Source organism: Phaenicophaeus curvirostris, chromosome 1 (genome assembly GCF_032191515.1).
Source record: "Phaenicophaeus curvirostris isolate KB17595 chromosome 1, BPBGC_Pcur_1.0, whole genome shotgun sequence".
In the NCBI taxonomy this organism is placed as follows: Eukaryota; Metazoa; Chordata; class Aves; order Cuculiformes; family Cuculidae; genus Phaenicophaeus; species Phaenicophaeus curvirostris.
Window position 1 is genome coordinate 138,399,489 of NC_091392.1, and position 16,451 is coordinate 138,415,939.

Consider the following 16,451-nt stretch of genomic DNA (forward strand, 5'->3'; position numbering starts at 1 on the left):
ACACTTGAATAAAAGTCTTCTGAGTAAAGTATAGCTGGAACCTTCACTCTGAGATATCCTCATGCTGCCTTTCTAAAGCCTGGAGGAGCTGCTGTCACCTCTCTATCACTGTGCAATAAACAAATCCAAGAGGTGCAGTCAAGATGTTTCTGTTTAAAAATCCTTCTCAAAGATGGAATTAATGGTGTAGAAGACTGTAAGTAACAGGGTTGTGAGCCAAGTGTGCATCTTGCTTCCAAATCCCTGTTTTCAAATGTGTAACTCCAGTCATCCTAAGAGTTACTTTACTTTGTTTCTGGTTCATATCAGTGGTGGACTTGTGGGAGAAACTCATTGTAGTCCATTCTCTGCTGAAGCACCGATTGCTCACAGAACTGAAGCTTTACTGCCCCTGTGAAGGATGAAATAACACAATAAATAGGAAAGAAAATCAGAAACTTTTTTTACTCACTGCTTTCTTTACCTGATGTTATCAAAGCACCTTTATTTTGCTAGATCTCTTTCACTCCAGCTGGTGGTAAAACTGGCTTAGCTTGTTTAATCATTTATCTATCAAGTGTTTCAACACAATTGCGTTCACAACTGGAAGTGGTTTTCCTCCCATCTCTGCTGCTAATGCTACTGTTTTAGCGTTCATGCTGAATTCTTAGTACTTGGCTCTTCTTTGCTCTTTTTCTCCAAAAGAAGATTTCATTCCCCACCACATGCCATTGTGAAGAACAGGTACTGCAGTTGCTACAACTTGTTCTTTGCCTCATCTAGTTACTTAGATGGAAACGACCACGTGCTGAGAAGAGATTCAGTAGCACTTGGAAAGATGTGTGTGAACCCGAGTCAGCCTAGCCCTGGAAGTGGTCGATTCCTCAATCTGATACTGTGAATATCTACGGAGATTTCTGTTTAATTTTTTGAATGGCTGCCAATTACAGCTTGGTCCCATGTAAGCTGCGCTGAAGCAGCCTTCACTGACCCGAATTAGTTAAACATTCCATTTCATTTTCCATCCATTCATTTTCATAACCATCAGGAGGTTACTAGTGATGTCTCATAGACAGTTGGCTTTTGCTTTTGAGCATCTGCTTAGATATGCAGTTGGCTGCTGTTCACTTAACACTTGTGGTCTTCTTTCTTTTTTGTTGTATCTGCTGCAGGTGTAGTTTGTTCTGCCTCATTCAGCACAATTTCAACTTTCTTGGGAAGAACTGGAAGGGTTTCTGTCGAGCACTTAAGTCTTGCAGTGACCATTTCTAACTGACGAGTGGTCCACTAGAGCTGTACGTGCTTTGAATCCTTTCAGTAAAGCCGAATATCTCATTAAGTCCCACACGTGACAGGAGACTAAGCTAGCTTAAATTTAATAATTATTGCAGAAACCTGGTGCCGCTTCCGTTTCTTTACTGTAACTATAAAATACTGGAAATAACACCCTTCTTGCAGGTGCCTTATGGTGCTTTCTCACTTGGGCTCTTCCCAACATCGTGAGACTCATTTTCCTTATTTTTTTAACCCGCTCCTAGGTATGAAGCAGAACTGAATCCCGCAGACCATCAGAAGGCCAATGTCCTCAAGTATCAGATGGAAAAAAGACCCTTTTTTGAAATGCCTTCCCATCTGGCTGGTGTGGACTTGGATGAATACGACTACGAAGAGTACTTTGAGTAGTGGTTGCTCGGGGTCAGCACTTGCAGAAGAGAAGGGACGGTCTGCAGCGGGTCTGCTACGGGGTTTGTTTCCAGGAAGTCGGCTTAGTTTTGTGCTAAAAATATTTAATCACTACACTACCTTTGAAATAAAAGAAGCGCATTTGTATGGAATGACAAAACTTTTTGTATTTATTCAATAGCTTCTAGTTTGTAAAATAGATTAAAAATATTTATTTACAGATGTTGCATAATTCCTTTTTGGAAGAATAACAATATTTGCTGTTAGAGAAAAGTAATCTGCTGGTTTTAAGAGAACTGTATAATTCTCTCTAAGTTGACGTGTGGTGCACTGACCATCTCCATCCCACGTGGGAGCAGGATTTCCTGTCCTGGTACGGGAGGTAAGCGTCACAGGGCAGGGATAAACTGTCCCCTTTTATGCTCCCAGCCAGTCCTAGGCTGTCTGAGGCCGGGGCGAGGAGCTGTGACTGTGAGCGTGTGATTTGGCTCATTTACAAGCAGAATTTTATTTGACAAGCTGAGCGCATTAGTGCACAAATAGCGAACGCCTCGGACAAGTTGCTTCTCTGTGTAGTCCTTGTTTGCCCCAACTTTTAATTTTGCTTGCCCTTCTAAACTTCAGTCTTCTCATTGATGTTCATTCTAAAAAGATTATTTAATAACGAAGTCTGTTCCTGCTTGACTGAAATGAGCGTTAATTCATGTAGAAGGAACCAATTTTTTTAAACCCTTTGTATGAACGGTACTTGGTCAGTGATGTGCACTAACTCGTTGTGGGCATTCAGCGCTTCCGTCTGTCCCCCTTCAGTTGTTTGCTATTGACACATTCCATGGATCTTCATCGGTGTCACAGCAGCTTGAAATTGTTGCCTCACTCTTACTGTTAAACAGGTTTTGTCAAAAAGAAAAAAAAATGTACAAAAAGATGTAAGTTATTTTTTGGTTGCAGTGTAGATGTTAAAATGTTTTAAAATCATGTTTGTATTTTCAAATAAAGATTTTCATACATGTAATTTATCGGTTCCTGTTACTGCTACACACGGCACACGATCGGCTTCCTGCCATCAAAGAACCATTTAAGACACGATGGGTTATGTGAGTAAGTCCTTGGTGTCTGGATAATTACACCGAGCTGCACATCCAAAGCCCTCGCACTGTAGTGGGTTCTTTTGCCATCCAAAAGAAGCTGGAGGTGGCAGGGAGGGAGCTGCTCCACTCAGCTCCTCACCATCTCACAAGACTGGTGTATCTTAAATGATGAATCTTATTGATAGCATCTGGTAGTTTTCCTCGTTAAGGTTCACTCAAATCCTTTTAATAGCATTCAGAGGATTTTTAACAATAAAAGGAGGGTTGATTAATCCACTTTTACTGGACACTCAATGTCAAATTGCTCTGGTGGGGGTCAGGTGACTTTCACTACTTGTCCCGGGTTTGGGATTTCTAAGCAGTAAGGATACACTGAGCATTGACATTAACCTTTGTTCCCAAATATGGGAAAGGAGGATGACCAAGGGACCTTCTAGAAGATGATCTTGAACTACCATTGCTGTTCAAGAGATAACGGCTCTTCCCTAGCCAAAACCCTTCACCAGAAGCTCCCTTCTCCAAAAAGGGGTTTGTAAAGGGGCAGGTACAGCCATGGACTCTTCTCAAGACAGGTAGATGAGGGGCTCTGGGAAAGGGTTTGGTAGTGGTCAGGTACAGCTGGACTTCATCATCTCAAACATCTTTGCAAACCAAGTGATTCTAGGACTCTGTGACCCGCTGTGCAGTGACATTTCTCTACTGAACAGAGTCATGGTGCATGGGAGGGCTCTTCTCCAGAGCCTGTGGCTGCTGTTGCCACTTAATGTTTAATGAAGGGCCTCCTGAATCCTCCTCCCTACTGTACTTAAGGTAACCCAGTCCTTTTTTTCCTAAAGGACCGGCACAGCTTCTAGTAAACAAATTCTGGTGTTACTGTGGAAGTGACTTTTCTTGCCCTCCATCTCCTATGGGGATGACTGTTACCTTCCCTTAGAAGGACAATTCCTAGCCCTAATCTTTCATTACAAGAATTAAAGCAGGTTTGATGTGGTCCCAGGGATGTTTTCTTAGTCTGAGTCCAGCTGCATCCTGCTGACCTAGTAAGAGTTCAGGCCTAGGGGCAGAGCTGAGGGATGAGAGAAACGTCACCATCCCAGTCCAGGTATGGAGGCAACCACTGGGGAACTGGGAATGAGCTGGTCTGGATGAGCGCTGGTTCTGTTGCACTCCCTCTGCTGCTGCACGAGCCTGCTGTGTGGGTAATTATGCCAAACACAATGGCTTTAGTGTTCCCTGGGAAATGCCCATGACTTTCACCTCTAATTTCATAGCTCACTCGATGTATTTAATACTGGGGCCAACAAGGCAGCCGGTAGCACTGCTGCTCTTAGAATCACACAATCACTAGGTTGGAAAGGACCCACCGGATCATCAAGTACAACCTTTCTCATCAATCACTAAACCATGTCCCTCAGCGCCCCATCCACCCGTCCCTTAAACACCTCAAGGAAGGTGACTCAACCACCTCCCTGGGCAGCCTGTTCCAGTGCCCAATGACCCTTTCCATGAAAAAACTTTTCCTAATGTCCAGCCTGAACCTCCCCTGGTGGAGCTTGAGGCCATTCCCTCTTGTCCTGTCCCCTGTCACTTGGGAGAAGAGGCCAGCACCCTCCTCTCTACAACCTCCTTTCAGGTAGTTGTAGAGAGCAATGAGGTCTCCCCTCAGCCTCCTCTTCTCCAGGCTAAACAACCCCAGCTCTCTCAGCCGCTCCTCATAAGACCTGCTCTCCAGCCCCTTCACCAGCTTCATTGCTCTTCTCTGGACTCGCTCCAGAGCCTCAACATCCTTCTTGTGGTGAGGGGCCCAGAACTGAACACAGGATTCGAGGAGCGGTCTCACCAGTGCCGAGTACAGAGGGAGGATAACCTCCCTGGACCTGCTGGTCATGCCGTTTCTGATACAAGCCAAGATGCCATTGGCCTTCCTGGCCACCTGGGCACACTGCTGGCTCATGTTCAGTCGCTGTCAACCAACACCCCCAGGTCCCTCTCCTCCAGGCAGCTTTCTAGACAGACTTCTCCTAGTCTGTAGCACTGCACAGGGTTGTTGTGCCCCAAGTGCAGGACCCGGCACTTGGCCTTGTTAAACCTCATCCCATTGGACTCATTGATCTCTTGTTTCTGGACTTAGTGTGAGACTGGCACTTGCACTTTCAGTACTCTAGGATAGCAATGCTTATGGAGTTTATTTTACACTGTTACATTCCAAAATATATATATATATATAAAATAAAGCAGATGATTGGTAAGATTAATGTAGTGTAGAATTCCATGGAGCAGTAACAAAGGGTCAGTAAAAGCAGCCAGCACACCCCAGCCTGCTCCCTCCAAAACACTTGAGCCACAATCATTTCCAAAATGGAAAAACCTGAAGGGCCATATTTACAGTCTATTCACATTGTCTTTCCAGGCTTTATGTTTTCCAAGCCAATACCACACGATCGCTGCGTATGAAGAATTTCTTCCACAGCAAAATACTCAATCGGTTCACTGTTTCTTTCTTTGTTATATAGAAGCCTTGATGCAAGTCTGCTGGGAACACATCCCAGTCCCCACGGACCACTAAACACATCTGTGTAAGCACTGGAATTCAGAAATACTTTCAGACTATTGGATCCACATTTTCCATCTTACGAGCAGGAAATGGCACTTCCGAGGCACCTGCCATCAGCCAGTGGGTCGCAGCATTCACAGCTGGCCAGGCTCCTTTCTCCCTGCAGTCAGCTACCAGGAAACGAGGGGATATCCACCCTGGTTATCTATCTCGGATGGTAAAGAACACATCCAGCAGAACGCAGCCAGCCACCGCGCTGATTTGAGCAAGCTTGTCTCGTCTAGTTTACAGTGTCTTTGACTCGACACCCTGATCCCACTCCTTAGGTTGGGAATCGTTCCAAGGCAGCACCAAGGAGCAGGATGCACTTCAGTAACGACGTTCGTGATGCCTGCAGCCTTAGAAGCACAACAGCTAAATCGATAACACCTTGAGCAGCAATGTGGGGAAATCAACAGCAGCGCGAGGAACTGGTTCAGGGTGGGGGCCTGCAGGCAGAGATCTGACTTGGTGCCCACCTCCCATCGCTGTGCCTGCTACAATCGCAACTCTGTTTTCAGTTAAACAACTTGCAGAAAAAAAGAAACGTAGTGTGTTCTTCCTTCCCATTCATCCTCTCAGCTTCTTAACTATCCTACACCAAAAGAAAAAGAGATTGTCAGTCTCATACTATCAAGGAAACATCATATAAGAAAGAGCACACAAGGGGAGGCCTTACAGCAGCCTTCCAGTACCTGATGGGGCTACAGGAAAGCTGGGGAGGGACTTTTTCCAAAAGCACGGAGTGACAGGACAAGGGAGAATGGCTTTAAACTGGAAGGGGGAAGATTCAGATTAGACATCAGGAAGAATTTCTTCCCCATGAGGGTGGAGAGGCATGGGCACAGGTTGCCCAGGGAAGCTGTGGCTGCCCCATCCCTGGAGGTGTTCAAGGCCAGGTTGGATGGGGCCTTGGGCAGCCTGGTCTGGTGGGAGGTGTCCCTGCCCATAGCAGGGGAGGTTGGAACTGGATGATCTTTAAAGTCCTTTCCAACCCAAACTATTCTCAGAGTCTATGAATCAGAATAAAAGCACAGCCTCACCATTCAGCAGCTTGGCCAAGAGAAGCTGGCTCTCGGGAAGCACTGTATTTAGCTTCCAGAGAAGGAAAGGAGCATTTTTATACCACAAGGAGCTGGGAAAAGGCACTACAGGGGAAGGCCACATACTAGATCAGTGCTGCAATTTCTGTATGGCTTGGATCTTGGACAACACAGTTAACTACTTGTATGCTGTGTCTTCAACAGAAGCTGCTCCAAGTATATGGTCCAAACTAATAGTCTACCTTTTAAAAGGCACAAGACTGGAAGAAAAGGCAGACGTCCCTTTTTCCTTCTAGCCCTCTTAAAAAAAAAAACAAAACACACCCCACCACTCAAATATGAAACCATTTGTTCAACTTTACAAGAAAAACTCATTTAAAAAGTCTAAAATCAGACAAGGTCTTTGAATGTGGCTCTAAAATCCCAGGTAAGTGGAGACACTGGAAATCAGGGGGTTGCTTGAATCACTACAAAAACCTGTCTGCCAGACTCTGGGTTTGCACTTCAGAATTCCAGAAGCATGAGGAAATACAGGAGAAAAATCTTGCAGTGGCTGACACAGCAAAGTCCTATAGGACAGAAGTCATGGCTGCAGCACAGCAAACCTCACGGCCCTGGTTTTTTCTCCCCCTGTCAGTACAGTCACTGCTGGAAGAGCCTGTTTTAAATCCTTGCATTCCGTTGTCCCAAGGGGCCAGAAGTCCTTCCCTGCGGGAAGTATCCATCCCAGGGCTGAGCTGAGACCCAGGCAGACAGCTGCAGTTTTGCAGAACTATTATGTGATCCCAAAGGCAGAGTCAGTGCCCATAGGGCAGCCCCCATGCTACGCTGGCTGCCACTCCAAGCCCACACTGCCTGTGTGCTTCCCTTTAATCCCCAGCTGGTCTGGGGACAATTTAATCTCCCCAACAGCCTTGACTGGAAAAGGGCAAGAAACAAGGGACACTCCAGCGAGAACCCTGGGCTCACCAGTGATCAGGCATATTCCAAGTCTTTCAATCTAAAGAGCACAACACAAGCACCATTTTGCAGCAGACATTCCTTGCAGGCCATGCAAAGCGCCATCTCTGCAATGTTTCAATAACGTGAAGCAACTGCAGCAAATGGCTTTTAATCAAGCAGCTTCACTGTCTGGGACAAAAGGAAACTGGATACTCCTCAGGATGTGCCCTAGTTGGTGTTCAACATACCTAAGGAGGTCCAGATCCTACACTAAGAATTGCCTTAAAAATGCAGGTAAAGCTGAAGGAGACTATAGCTGCTGCTGGGAAGGGAAGAGGACAGAATCCATTTCCTCAGCCTGGAAGGGGCCACAAAAGAGCAGCCTCTTTGCTGCCAGATGGGTCCTCAGGAGATTCCAAACTCACATTCACCCACTTCAACTACAGCTGCCCACAGGGCTGGAAAACCCAAGATGGAATTACCTGGTCTGCACCAACCACATCAACATCGACATCTTCAATTGTGTCTTCTGCTTGACGCTCCTCTGAGGCATCTTCTGTCTTAATCTCCTCTTTGCTGGAAAAGAAAAGCTACATCTTGAGCAACTTTACCACAGAGGTTGCACGTCACACACATGCTTAAGGCAGAGTAGCTCACATATTAAGATCTGCTGCTGAGATATCCATGTAGGGTAGCCCAAAGTTTCTGGTCCAGTATTTCCCAGGTATGAAAGAGGTTATGTTCTGAGGAATTTCCAACAAAGCAGTTCAAAAACAAAGCATTCATTTAAACAGGGGCTGGATCTGCAACCACCTACATGTTCAATAAATCTTTGTCCTATTTATTTCACTTGTTTTCACCAGGTCCATTGAACAAGTGTCCCAAAACCTGGAAAAGTATGTGTCTTTCCGGGATCTGTGTTTCAACTTTTAACTCATCAATATGGGAAATGGCACCTAACACCTCAATACCTGAACTGTATTAAAGGAAAATATCCCAACTGAGTACTTTGAGTGCTTTACAGAGCACAAAAGTCAACTCCAGACCCCCTAATTCCACAAAGCCTCTCTTTACATCTAATTTCAGCAGAATTTGAATCAAGTATGTGTGCGTGCTGCACACAGACCTGCACCTCTCTAGAAGAAAGTCACCAGTCACACAGTAATCAATAGCAGAGGCAGGAATCCTCTTCCATTTCCAGAGATGCAGAAAACACTCGTCAGGCTGCAGCAAACAGCCAGGGAGTAACTAACATCACAGCCCTCTAGTCGGTACCAGGGACAAGAGAAGTGGGACAGGGAATCCTCATCCTTCCTTGTCTTTTTTTCTTCTGCATGGTTGATATTACTCAAAGAAGGCACGGAAGCCCTGTGACACATGGGGACAATCAAGCTAAACCAGCAAATACACATATTGGACTGAGGAAACCAAACATACAACCCACAAGAAAGACCGGAGGGGCACACGTTCTATGTCCTTTACCCATGGAAAGTACTAGAAAAAAACAGCAGCAGAGGTGGACAGAGACCCTAGCTGTCAATACAAGTGAAGGAGGCTGTAGGGTATGAAACTCTTACCAGTACTTTCTCTGTAGCCCTCCTGGAGAAAGGAACGGCAAATGTTCCTGCAAGTGCATCTCTCGAGATTTTAGCCTCTTTCTGCTTTTCCCGGCTGCAGAGGGAAGCTGGGAAGCGCACTGCAGGTCTGGAGCTTTGCTTGCTGCTTCAGTTTTACTGGTTTCAGGCAAAGACCCTGTAACAGACAGTGAACAGACTCATTCTCCAGCCTAGCTGTTAAAGGTCTTTAGGTGGACATTTCCAGCATTCTCCCCACAGTGCGGAAGCAACGGCACCAAGCAGCTCAAAGGGACATTTGGAGCAAAGCATCAATTTACTGAAGGAACAGCTAAAAGCCACACAAAAGAAAATCAATTTTCTTTGCCCACTGGTCATTTTTGCAATCTAGAATTATGATATTGGCCCCAGTCCCCAAGTGCTATCAGTACTGCTGAGTCTGTATAACCCTCAGGAAAGGAGGGCCTTTGGGACACAAAGGAACACGCTTTCTGAAGGCAGGTCACTGAAAAGAAAATTTCTCAGAAAAAATGAGAGAGAAATTAAAGGCCGTTCTGGAAAAATTTCCTTTCCTCCACATACAACTGCATATGTACATAGCACTTGGTAGTTTTACTGCCAATTGGTTTAATCATGGCTTTGCTACATTTAACTAAGTCCCACTATATCAGTGCAGTAAATGCCTCATTATGGATTGGAATTCCATGAGAGCTGCTATAGCCTGGATCCAGCCCACATAACTAAAATTTTTTAAGTTAGGAGTATAATCCTACAGGGTCCCTAAATATCCAACACAGAGAGAGACCCCAAAAGGTGATTTGGCCCAGATCACCTGGGTTCAAGATCTTAATCACCTTCTGAAATACTTCTCCTGTCTCAATTATCTACAGGGCCTAAAGCAGCAACACCTTTACCTAAGAAACTGAAAGCAATGAACCAAGTCTCAATGGCACAGACAAACACCAGAGCTCAGCACAGAGCAGAATTCAAGATCATCTGAATTTGGCTCACAAAAAGCCTCCACACTTTGTGCTGTTCCTGGTACTGAGAGATTAAGAGGCATTTAACAACAACAAAGCTGAAGGCAAAAGCCACACTTCAAACTGCAAAATCCACAACATACAACACACTGTAGTGCTGCTAAGGCAAAGCATGAAGTGCATTTTTGCTGGGACAAAGCAAATACGGCCACTCCAGAATACGGACATTTTCATACCATTAGACAATTTCCTCTTAAAAGAAGGCATCTTAGATGTGCCCATGAGGGACCACTCTCCTGAGCTGCCGAGGATGCAGCTCTCCTCTTCTTCATTTGCCAGTAAAGAGTTTCTGTACCAAATCAGTGGCTGCCATTCGTCTCCTCTGCAAGACAGTGGTTCTGCTATGTACCTCTGTAAGTAAGCACACCTGAAGAAAACCAAAAGCCAGCGTAAGAAAGCTCAGTATCTTTCCCCTTGATTCCTAGGGAAACTATTGCTAGAAAGGCATTTTCCCTCTACTCTCCAAACATACAGACAGAATCATCAAAGAAAAAGAAAGGTCATCCCTTCTCTCAGAAATATGTGACCTTTCTGAAATATATGAATATTTAAAATGTCGGTGTCTTCAACGCTGAAAGAGTGCTTGAATTTTAGCACTAGAAACAACACTTGATTCACAGAAATTGCAGAATTACATCAGTCTCCAGAAAGAATTTCCGGTGCAGGAGAAATCACTGCCAGTTGTGGCTGCCAGGAGCAGTCTGAAAGGAGCAGAACTCAGCAAGGATGAACCCATTCTCCTGGTAGCCTTTTTCTGCCTCATGGATTGCAACACAGAGGAGATCCCAGGCAAGCGATACTCCTAGGGACTCAATAGTACAGCAGGTCACAAAATGGGGTAGTTACACCAGGAGTGCCTGTTCTATAGTATCATCTCAAAGTCAATCCAATTCTCTCAGGATGCCAATAAAATTTCAAGTGTCTGCGAGAGGCAGTTAAGAGCTCTGCAGTTAGGACAACACACAAGATGTGGGAAACAGCGGCCCAAATCCCTGTCCTGCCTGATTCAACACAGAGACTTGACACGGTGCCTCTGTGAATCCCAGGTGAAGTTATCACCTTTTCTGGAGCAAAGAGGTCTCCTTCAAACACTCTTTTTGAAAAATGGGACATTTCTAACCGATTCCTAAACAATAAGAAAAAAACCCTTAAGTCTGACACAGGATTAGAAACTGGATATTCACCACGTTTCAGCTACAGCTCATCACTTTAAAATCAAGCCCAGTGTTGTTAAAACCAACCCCACCTTAGCAAATACCATAAGTGACAGTTTTAACGCCAGCCTGTACAGTATATTATTCTTTCTTTGATTAGGAGCGTGGCCTGGAAAATATCAGACATTTAATTTTCTTTGCAAAACAAGAAAACCAGTGCTGGGAGGAGGTTAGGGTAAGCACCAACTCTGAAACAATTAAAGAGTCATGGACCCTGGAGGCCCTAGGGATCAAGAAACCTGGTAATGGAATTTGTTGGTTTCAAACAAGCATGTATTGTAACCACTGTTTTAGGGTCTAATCCAACTGCTATCAATGTCAATGGAAAGACTCCTACCGATTCAGGAATCAGGCCCTTCATGTCACTTGTTATTCAATAATTCATTTCTTGTGTGCATTTTGTGGCACAGAGCAATTGACAAGTCAGATATTTTACTGCTATGGCCTGGGCAATTACAGGGGAGGAGGTTAAAAATCCATGTACTTTGATGGTGTTGAAATATACTCCTTTCTAACAAATGCCCATATTCTGCATCTCATCTGTTACAGGTACATTCACATATGTTAACATACAGCCCTGGACATCAATCCTATGATTAATAATAAAAATGAAAATAACCAGATGTTTATTTCTAAAAGTTCATGTTGACCTAAAACATTCCATCCAGTAATTTATGATGGAGTGAAACCTAAATATTCTAAGAGGAAATATAATCTCCAGCCCCTGCAAAGCATTTTAGGCCTCCCAGAATAGAAACAGTTCCTCTAGAAACACAGACTGAATGTAGTTGTGGATAAATTGCAGCTTCCCTCCTTGTGAATTTTATTGTTTCCCATTTGTTCCCAACAGCAGTCTGAAACAGTAAAAACTGAAGTCAAAGACCATTCCCTGCTAGGTTTTGCATTTTCCACAGAATTTGTCAATGAATAAATCTACCTGAATGTATCTAATACATTCTAATGTATCTAATACATTCAGGAATATACTTCTGGAATATATCTACTAGTCAAGAAGTTAAATATAGCCCTAGGAAAAAAATCACCAGGATTTAGTTTTAAATCTGCCCACATTAATGATGAAGTATTTTCCTCAGTTAATTAAAACATTCCTTGGAGGTAAAAGAAATGACGGAGTTTTTCAAGAACCAATGAACATATGACAACAGCTCTTTAAAATCCAGATAACATTGGAAAAGTTGTACAGAAACTGTACAAAACCAACTCTAGTAAAAGATTGTCTCTGAAAAAAATGCCTGAACAGAAAAAGAAGCTATCACTACCTACAGATTATCCACTTCAGATTTACCAGAGGCTGTAATCAGTATACGTCAAACATTTTTCTTCTGCGTTTTGCATTTTGGGTTTGAATCCATTTTTTAAAATATGCTGTCTGGGTAGCTGGCGCTCATTGAAAAACTGTATTTGTCACATAAAGTAACAGTAAAGTAGACACTCTACAACTCTTGACCCCTGTTATACAAAAACTGGTTGATCATTCCCATGGAAGTTAACCTCCCCAAAATATAGTTGTTGAGATCTTTTTCTCCATTTCCATTGAACTCTTCCTGAAGTCTAACTTCTTCCTGCCAGGCACTGGAGTGATTTTGCTCAGAAATTCAAAAAGGCAGATGTGTTTTAATATTCCACCTTATGCCTTCATGTCTTCATATATGCTCTAAGGAAAATTAAAATAGCTGTTGTATATTTTGCGTTTTTACAGTATCAGTAAATAAGAAGACTGAAGTGCAGAGATCCAGATCCAAAATAAGCAGCAAACAGAAGAAAGGTTAAATAGAGGGAAGAATATCACTTCCTTCCCAAAATCTGCTGGAGTTGAGTCAGGCGAAGAAGGCAGTAAGAGGCAATCATACATCTCTCTGTTCAGCTGTATCACACCTAGCGATGCCAAAATAAGGCTATCATTCTTATATTACTAAATGTAAATATTTAAACCAGTGTAAAACACACGGGCCCAATGAGATCAGGGCACATTCCCCTGTAATTACTAAATTCTTTAATTTAAATATCCCTATTATGAACCCTGTCATGTATATTTCTATTCCAAATATATTCCATGGAACCCATTTAATTCAGTCCCGAAGCTACGGAATTCAAAAATTACAAAATAATGATCTGGGCATTACCTCTTCCTCAATCTTCTCTGCTTTTACTTTTCTGTTCAGAAAAGCACTCCTGGCACTTCACTAGCCAGACAGTCAAATTGCAAATCTTTTTCACTCCTTCCTTTAGAAGAATTGCCACATGTGGCCACAACTATGTCCAAAGAAGATCTAGAATGCATACTGCATGTATAATCTGAAATAACTCATACTACAAAACTCTACAACCATGTCTCAAACGAACAGCCTCAAGGGCAGATTGATTTCACAAGTTCTCTGAAAAGCCCTTGAGCAACTTCTGCAATGCTGAAGGTCAACTGTCCCACATGCAAGGAGACACAGAACACAAGCTGTGTTTGACTGTACACGCACTTACACTAGTCTTTTGTCAGGCTTTAGCAGCTTGTTGGAAAATTCACTGATGATTGCCAGAAAGCTCAGGTTAGGAGGCAACCATCTTCCATCTCCTCCAGTGGCTCCCTGAAAAGCAAATTCAATCCCTTCCCTATTGGAAATAAAAAGAGAGAGAGAACGGAGTAATAAAACATACAACTAACTAAAGCAACGACTGTGGACAAAGTGATGTTAGGTGGCACATACTTGTGTATCATAGCTACAGATTCTCTGGATTTCACCTGGTCCCAGCCAAATGTTAGTGAAAAGCGACGAGCAAGTTCTTTCATATTTGCGAAGGAAGCAGAGGAGAAGTCCACACCGCTACTGCTCTCTTGGCTTCCTATGTGTGTCTGAAACAGCTGCAAAACAAGTCTCCAGTAAGCAACCATATGTAATCCTGCAGGCAAACAAAGCACCAGGAGGCCACAGAGATATACACAGAGGGAGCAACAGTTACCTTATGCACACAGAAGCTTTACAAAGAGCAGGTAAGGTTTGTGCTCGAGAAGCACACAACTGGAACAATGACAAGGAACTGACGCAAAGGGCACTGTGCTTAACAGGCAGGCACACATTAAAAATAAACAAGTAAGTATGTGCATACACAGAGAACCAATTCCTAAAGATGCTGCCTCTACAGACCCAATCTCCTGTTGGGACTTCTGAATCAAGCTCAAGAGGCCTAACTTGCCCCAGAGACTTTCAGAGTATCAGAATGCAGATACAAAGCAGCAAGTCCGGCCACAGTATAGTCCAATTTCTTATACTGAAACTGGGTCAAAAGCTAGTCTGGAGCCAAATTAACTATGTTTTGGGGTTTCTTCCTAACAGAACATGGAAGAAGCTTGTTCCCTTCAACCTGTTAACTTTCAAGGTCAAGCAAAGACCAAAAAGGGTCTGTTGTCTATGTGATACCTAAACACCAAGTCCTGACTATGTCAGCAGAATATATGTAGCCAAATGTTGCTTAGCCTCATCTAAGCTCAGATTTCAAGGGCTAGTTCACAGATCTAAGCCTCTGGCAACATGTGTGAAATAAGCAAAGCTCATGTATCAGTACCCCTGGGAGAAGCCTGCTCTGTGGCTTACGGCACGACTACAAGCCAGAAGCAGCTCTGGTCATGACCAGAGCCAGCAAAAGCAGCTGCTAAAATAGCTAACTGGCCTCATCAGTCAGCAGCTGCAGTCCCAGCAACTGAGAATCTTCAGAAGAGCTGCAACACGCTTTCCTCCAGAAAAAATTACTGAAAAGTACTAGGGATTAGAGCTGGCCAGCCACTGACACATTTGTGGTTCCTCAAATTCAACAGGAATTTAGGTAGTCCATAAAACACACAATAATATCCTTAACCTTTGTTAAGAGACACCTACTGTGTCCCAAGAAACACTACTCCACAATCTCTCATCAGTCCTAACACTATGCATTTGAATATTTAAAACAAGACAATAAAATCATGCATAAATTTATGTTTTAAAACAGATGTAATGCTTTGAAAGGAGTTTTAATTACGACATGCAAAACCAACATACACATACAAAGTACAGGCAAGGAAACAATTTCTTCCACTATATTTTTTTAATTAATTTGAATAATTATGGCAAGGTAGATTAAAAAACTTCATACTAGCCCTGAGCCTCTTTCTATAATCTTAACCTTACCTGCTGCAGACAGAGAATCAGTGTCTTGGCACTCTGAATTTTGTTACTGTGCCTCGTCTTGCTTAATGTTTCTTTAATTATGTCTCCAAAATCATTGTAGGTCTATTAACATCAACAGAACAAACAAGAATTGTCATTTCCCTTCCTTAGCAGTGGCAGTGCACAAAACACATGACTGTGTTCACATGACAAAAGAAGTTAATAAATCCCTCCCAGTATCAGAATACCCAAGCTAAAGATGAAAACTGGACTTTCGGTACTATTTCATATGTAAAGCAATGGTGTGCTCCTTTAAGAGTAACGTGAGGATTAAAGTTATACTAAAATTGTTAAGTATTTATTATCACAAAAGAACAATGCCTCCTCGGGAGAGAAACAAGAGAGTTTGGTGTGTTTAACCAGTGTTTGTCTTGGGCCCAAGAATGAGGTCTTTATTCAGGTATTTCCAAAGTCCTGTTATTGACTTGAGGACATTGCCCGCTCCGCGCTGTTCTCGGCTTTCCTGAAATTCACTTCAGAGTGGCTGAAGCTCCAACAGTCGTCTTAATACCGGGACACGTGATCTAGGCCTTCTGCATATGGATTGTGTGAGTGGTATGAGAGTATGGTAAGTTGAGCTCTTCAGTACAAGACTCTATAGTTAAAACACTCTCCCAGCCATAAACTGCTTCTCGGCAGTGGCCTCTCTGGAGATGCTGAGGAGCAAATATCCAGACAGACATAACCTCTACTCAATTTTCATTTGCTTTGTCTGCAGTGAGGTACCTTTGCAGAGCAAAGAGGAGACATTCGCCCTACTCTTCCTTGATTTTATAGCCTTTTTGTGATTATACAAGGATTCTGAGCCGTAAGACTATTAACCCCACATCTTTCATAAACACTGGGGTCACTTTCAAAAAGCTAAAATGCACTGACATGGCAAAGCAACGTTATCTAAAACATTACCTTCACATAGTACTTATAGATCTCAGCAGCCGCAGTCATCTCTACCACATTATACACTATTAACTTGCAATACGCTGCAAGAAGACTCCGCTTTTCGTGCAAGTCATCAAGTTTGCAACTTTCATCCTTCCTCTCCTCCTCTTCTGTCATGTCTAGGGAAACAAAAGCATTG

At 43.3% G+C, this 16,451-nt stretch overlaps 2 protein-coding genes across 4 annotated transcripts in view; one reads left to right on the forward strand and one right to left on the reverse strand.

The window, feature by feature from the left end:
* Positions 1-2,615, forward strand: part of PPP2R3B (protein phosphatase 2 regulatory subunit B''beta) — a 52,349-nt gene extending 49,734 nt beyond the window's left edge. For both annotated transcript variants that reach the window (XM_069875845.1, XM_069875853.1), the window contains exon 13: positions 1,518-2,615. In XM_069875845.1, the coding sequence (XP_069731946.1) occupies positions 1,518-1,662 (145 nt within the window). In that variant the 3' untranslated portion in view covers positions 1,663-2,615. The remainder of the gene's footprint in view (positions 1-1,517) is intronic.
* Positions 2,616-4,887: 2,272 nt separating this feature from the next.
* Positions 4,888-16,451, reverse strand: part of LOC138730572 (cohesin subunit SA-2-like) — a 66,358-nt gene continuing 54,794 nt past the window's right edge. For both annotated transcript variants that reach the window (XM_069875872.1, XM_069875865.1), the window contains 8 exons: positions 16,280-16,431; positions 15,335-15,436; positions 13,880-14,034; positions 13,656-13,784; positions 10,122-10,312; positions 8,909-9,083; positions 7,814-7,907; positions 4,888-5,941 (listed from right to left, as the gene is read on the reverse strand). In XM_069875872.1, coding sequence (XP_069731973.1) covers positions 5,933-5,941; positions 7,814-7,907; positions 8,909-9,083; positions 10,122-10,312; positions 13,656-13,784; positions 13,880-14,034; positions 15,335-15,436; positions 16,280-16,431 — 1,007 coding nt within the window. In that variant the 3' untranslated portion in view covers positions 4,888-5,932. The remainder of the gene's footprint in view (positions 5,942-7,813; positions 7,908-8,908; positions 9,084-10,121; positions 10,313-13,655; positions 13,785-13,879; positions 14,035-15,334; positions 15,437-16,279; positions 16,432-16,451) is intronic.